Source organism: Theobroma cacao, chromosome 9 (assembly GCF_053813885.1).
Source record: "Theobroma cacao isolate CCN51 chromosome 9, ASM5381388v1, whole genome shotgun sequence".
Taxonomy (NCBI): domain Eukaryota; kingdom Viridiplantae; phylum Streptophyta; class Magnoliopsida; order Malvales; family Malvaceae; genus Theobroma; species Theobroma cacao.
In genome coordinates this window covers 9,216,104-9,221,940 of record NC_142647.1, presented here as the reverse complement: position 1 = coordinate 9,221,940, position 5,837 = coordinate 9,216,104, and the positions used below count along the sequence as shown (strand labels likewise).

Here is a 5,837-nt window from a genome sequence, read left to right as displayed (position 1 = left end):
TCCATTATTTGAAGAAAAAGAAAATCATTAAAGAAATCTCACTGTTGTAAAATTTGACAATCTCAATGTTGACAAACACGACTATGAGGAGAAATTTGAAAAAAAAAAGCTAAAGTATATGTATTTGTATAAAACTATTTGAACATATTAAATTTTTCATTAATAAAGTGACAATATACGATCAATTATAATCAATTATAAGTGTATAAAATTTATATATTAACGATATATTAAATATAAACTCATAAATGTATGGCAAGATTAGCACATAACAATTAATGTAAAAGTGCAGGTATAATCTAAAAATATCCGTACAAAAATTACCACTGATTTAAGGACGCAGGCAGCCACACAGCACCCCAGACAAAAAACTGAAAAAAAAGAAAAGAAAAGAAAAGTAGTACGATAGTAATCGAATTCTAATTCTAAATTCTAAAAGCAAAAGTAAGAAAATAAAGTAAATAAAGAGGGCACCAAATATCTTCAACATAGGAGGTCGCGATTCTTTCAGGTTGGTTTCCTTTTCTTAGTATTCGTCTATTTCTCTGATTTCCCCTGGTAATAGTAATTTAATTCCTGCCCTTAAATTTGTTCTTGGAATTTACTTAAAACGCTGGTCGTCACTTGGAATCGATTTCGATCGTTTTTACCTCCAGCCTTTTTCCAGATTATTCTTTTCGTCTTCTTCTAGAGAAGGCTATTAATGAAGTTCCCCGGATTTTATTACTTTTTTTAAAAAAAGTTTTCTGTTGAATATAACCATTTTTGCAGCTTACTGTAAAAGAATCGGCAGCGGGGTCTTGGCTTCAAAATAAAAGAAATGGTACGCCCTCGATCTCATTTTATTTTGATAATTCATGTATTAATTCATTTTTACTGTAAATTTTATTTTTTTTAATGCTTTTGTACAGATTTAATTTCTTACGAGTCTCTGTGAAGAAAAAAGAGAGAAAATCGTGGCAATTTCAGTAATGGTTTAATAATTTAATCTGATTGACACACAAAGAAACTGAGATATATGTTGCAGTTTGGGGAATTAATGAATTGTGAAGGACATGATAGCTTATAGGCACCATAAATGATTAGTAAAAGGATGGAAGAAAGAATAGTTTGTGGATCTAAAGTAGTCTTAGGTTTATTATACACTGAATAGGTCTAGTGGGAGGAGATTGAAAGGGAGGAAAGAACTGACAGTTGGGGGATATGGCGTGGCATCATGGTTAAATGTTGAGAAGTTAGAAACTGATTCATTACTCCTTATTGGGGCAAGGTCAACTGTTACTGGGCTATATAGCCCACTCCCAATGTTTTCTTACTTGTTCAGTGTTCATTGTAAAGAAAGTTCTAGTCTCAAGCTGGCTTGTGTTTATTTGAAAGTTTTCTGTCTATATGGAGTGGATTCTTTATCCTTGGATTTACTAAATGGAGCATTGCTTTGCTTGAATCCACCTGGTAGTTTATTTGGCTTGTTCAAAGAGCAGTTCTCCCTTGTCATCTTGTCAAACTGTGAATATATTCAACAGCTTTCCTGTAGTTGGTTGTGACTACAGATATGCATTATAGCTTGATTTCCTTGTGTACATAATGATTAGGATTCCCAGATCATGAGTTTTATATATGTTGCTGAAAAAATATTTTTATCTACAATTTCACTTTGGAGCAAAGAGCTCTGTCAAAAATTTTTCCACCTTCACTTTTATATATCGAAACAACCCATTCCATTGTTTAATTTTTTAATGAAATCTGCAGTAAGGAACTCTTACAATTCTTCTATGTAAGCATTCGAAGAGTTAATGTAATAAAGCCAATTGAGATGCAAAAGCAATGTAGTAAATTATATTTTGTTTTTTAAGCTGATGTTATACATATGGATTACAATATATATTGTCAAAAATCAGTTCAGTTCAGTTTGTTTTATTTATTTAATGAGCAACTTAAAGCATTTTACTGTTATATTTAAGTTTGGCCTTTGAACTCACCATAACTTTTGTAGGCTATGTACATTCGTGTCAAGCGTAGCAAGACGACATACTTTATCCAGTGTGATCCTACTGAGACTGCTTTAGACATAAAGCAAAAGTTGCATACCCTCATTGATCAACCTGTTAATGATCAGCGTTTGATCCTAGTGAATACAGGGGAAATATTAGAGGATTCAAAAACTTTAGCAGATCAGAAGGTACTACTATATTCTCTCTTTCCTCTTCACATTTATGTGGAAAAATTTTCTTACAGCACTTCAATATCTTACCACTGATTTATTCTTTGTTCTTTCAGGTTGAAAATGATGCTGTTGTGGCACTGACCTTGAGAAAAGGTTGTTGCTTACTTGTAGTTTTCTTCTTTTTCAGTTTTCATTTCCTTTATATGATCTTATTGCACATATCATTTTCGGCTAGTTAGCATCCACGATTTATGTATTATCATCCTGGTTTCTTAGCTCAAATGATTTGGATCAAAAGTAAAGGAACTTTTTAGCACTGTTTTTCTGTTACCACAAGATACAAGCTATAATAGATATATACCTTTTAACTTGACTCTTAGAAGGTAGGTTGCACTGTGTTTATGAGGAAAATTGTTTTAGCTTAGAATGACTTTTGTTTCATATGCTATGTTATGCAATAGGTGAAGAAGCTCTTACTATTAGTAGAAGACTTGCAAACGAACAATAGATTGCCTAAGTTACTCCTATTATTAGCAATAATTCATAAATGTTTTCTGCGTTAAGTGCATGTGTTTCGTGTGCTGAACCCTTAAAACAAACAATTGTCTCTTCTTTAATAAGGGGAAATGCAGGTCCTCCTTTAGATGTGATGTCTTTTGAACCCATTAATGTTGTCAAAGTCATGAATAAAATGGAATTTAGTTTATCTGGAATCTTGTGAAACATGTTGAGTGCCTTCTTTTATGCTTGTAAATACATGTTTGTGTATGCATTGTGTGGGCTGGCACATTTATGCTTGCATGGGAATGCTTGGGTCAGTATCTCATTAAAGGCATTTAACTCTTTTCCCTAAGTGGCCTTTTCTCTCCCTATAGGTGATCATTTACTATAGTAACTTTGTGGCACTTTGTTTTATTTTCTCTTTCTCTTCGATTTCTCCATCTTAATGAGCTTTTATATTTAATACTCTGAGGCTGCATATTTTTCCTTGTGTGTTTTGCCTGAAACTGGGAATTAGGCTGAGCATTATGATATTGAGCTCTGCTTTACGTATGTCTACATTTAAAGTGGCAAATGCTAACTCCAGATAGCAATTGTGGCAGTATTTCAATGTGTTCCTGTTTTTCATCAGTGTTGAGACCTCCTCTAGCTAAATATGTTGCATTGTAAATGTAATCTCTCACTTGGAAGATGTATTTTATGGTTATTGTAGTCTTGAATTGGCAAATCAGGTTAATTCCAGTAAAACTTTCAAATTAGTCCAGCTTCTGAGAAATATGGATGTATAGAATTGGCTGTCGTTAACTTCTCTATTTTGTTTAGTTTGGCTTTAAGAATGAAAGGTTCATCTCTCTGCCATTGTTCATCATGCTAAGAGAATGAGAATTAGGAAGCATACAATCTTTACCAAATATTGCATCATTGTACTGCCTGCATCTGCATGTTTCAATCAGCATCTTGAAAAGCTGTCCATTCCTGCTTCCAGATGACAATGAGTTTGAGGATGTCAACATAGTACAACCAAACGATTTCTACCAATCTCGTGATGCAGATAGTGGAAATTGGTGAAACCACGATGAGCTGTGGAAAAGGTAAAGCTGAAACTTAGAAAGGAGATTCAGCAGTGCAGATGTACCGAAGTCATGATCCTTTCATTGTTGGTGGTCTTTGTACCATGAAACATGATTTTTACATACAGTAATTTCATGTATTAAGCTCCGGGAAAAAGTAAATCATGTATTAAGCGGAAACTCTTTTCCTTGCTAACAGGTGGCATGTAACTCTTAAAACTAACTATGAAGAAAGATATTTTTCTGGTTCATCTTGTTATATTGCACATTTTTTTCATCTGAACAATGACTTATCGTACAACTGCAGCTATGTTATGATCTCAAACCCACTATTGTGAGTCCAGTGCCCAAACTGTTATCAACTATCACAATTTTCCTATTAAAAGGAACTAATAAATGCAGGTGAAACTTTCAGCATCTTGCCTATCAACAATAGAGTAATGTGACTGTCATCTTGCCTATCCTGCAATGCCTTACCCTCAAGTTAATGAAATCCTTGTCATCAACAACTTCTTGAAACTTGAATAAATTAACATTGTCATTAAATATATTGGAATTTGAACTTGGGAAACAGAGATGAGCCTCGTTTGTTGCAGAAATTGCCTATATCTCGGAAAATGAAGAAAACTATGCTATCAATATAACTTCTTAGGATAAGAAGAAAAAAAGAAAAAAGATAGGGTAAATTTTACTTATAATACTACTATAACCGAGTCTTACATTCAAATAACATCTTCGGTAACTTGAAACCAGAGACACTAGTCATGAGACTGATAAAAACACAAATGCCTATCTACCTAGCGCATTAAACAAAATTAAAATGGCTATCCTCAAACCAAAAGGGAAAAAAAACAAAAACAATTGTAAGAATTACTAAAAACCAATGGCCTAAGCTAGTTGAGATCGGCAAAGGGGGCAAGATCTTTTCCTCCACAGCCACTGGGCAATGCAACCCCCATGAAATACATGCGAGCAGGGCGTCTTCCTACAGGAATCCATGGAGAGCCCTTCCAAGCAGATCGCACACGTGCCCTGATCCGCTAATGCACCACCGTCACATGGTTCAAACAAGTCCAGTCCAGGCACTTGTGTCAACCCCAAGGGTTCAGAGATATCGATTGGCTCCAACACAGATAACACAGGCACCCCCAACAAAATTCTCAATCTCAGCAAGATATCTTCTTCATCAGTAGTATCAGCTTCACCACTGAACCGATCCCCAACTTCAACTTCACCAATGCCATAATCTTGAAAACCCTTAAGAACCCAAGCTTTATTTACTTCAACAACAATGAGAACTTTGGGTGCATTGGGATTAGACAATGTGTCAAGCCCGAAACTGTAGTTCTTGACAAGGTATCCTGAAAGGCTGTTGGCCAAAGCTGTGATATTTCTCTGTTCAAGAAACTGTTGTGTACTCAACACGGCTTCATAAGCCAGTTTTTCTACATCCTTCGTAGAAGACAAGCATTCAAGGTGGAATGGGAAACTATAGGAAATTGGGTGGGAGAATTTAACATTTGAAGTCGCAGGAGTCGAAACCAAACGACTTTTGATTAGAAACAGGATTTGTCCTTGAAGAACATGGTGCTGATAGCTGGGTGATTTTACGTTCCACTTAAACAGGCGTACCCGTTTCTGGAACACAAGTTCTTGTATCAAATTCATCGCGTTTAGTGGTTTGATCAATCTTGCCTATGACTTGAATAAGAAGGAAGCATAGACACATATATATATATATAACAATGGCGGTTGATTATGGCGGCTATGGGATGGCGGTTTGCTCCAACGGCTAGTTTAGATTTTTGTTTTTTTTTTTTTTAAGAAGGTTTTTGGTTTTTTGTAGTAGTAACAGACCACTCCTTGTTTTCCCCACTCCAATCTCATCATTTTTTTTAAAACCTCTCTAAATTTCATCATTTAATAAATATTTTAAAAAATTAAGATACTTTAAATCATTTAATAAATTATGTAACGAATAATAAAATATTTTGGATAATTTCATACTAATAATTAAATTATAGATCTACAACATAATATAAGTTTGATAAAATTCTTTGTAAAATTAAAAAATATAAATTAAATTTAAAATTTAAAAACCA

At 34.2% G+C, this 5,837-nt stretch overlaps 2 protein-coding genes across 2 annotated transcripts; one reads left to right on the top strand and one right to left on the bottom strand.

Moving 5' to 3' along the window:
- The first annotated feature begins 369 nt into the window (after positions 1 to 369).
- On the top strand, positions 370 to 3,986 carry LOC18589014 (Ubiquitin-like superfamily protein). The gene is made up of 5 exons (XM_088810291.1): positions 370 to 511; positions 772 to 823; positions 1,994 to 2,179; positions 2,278 to 2,317; positions 3,651 to 3,986. The coding sequence occupies exons 2-5, from the start codon at positions 821 to 823 to the stop codon at positions 3,731 to 3,733; spliced, it is 312 nt and encodes a 103-aa protein (XP_088666417.1). The 5' UTR covers positions 370 to 511; positions 772 to 820; the 3' UTR covers positions 3,734 to 3,986.
- Positions 3,987 to 4,528: 542 nt separating this feature from the next.
- LOC18589013 (uncharacterized) lies at positions 4,529 to 5,418 on the bottom strand. The gene has a single exon (XM_007013807.3). The coding sequence runs from the start codon at positions 5,401 to 5,403 to the stop codon at positions 4,624 to 4,626; it is 780 nt and encodes a 259-aa protein (XP_007013869.3). The 5' UTR covers positions 5,404 to 5,418; the 3' UTR covers positions 4,529 to 4,623.
- Positions 5,419 to 5,837: the final 419 nt, after the last annotated feature.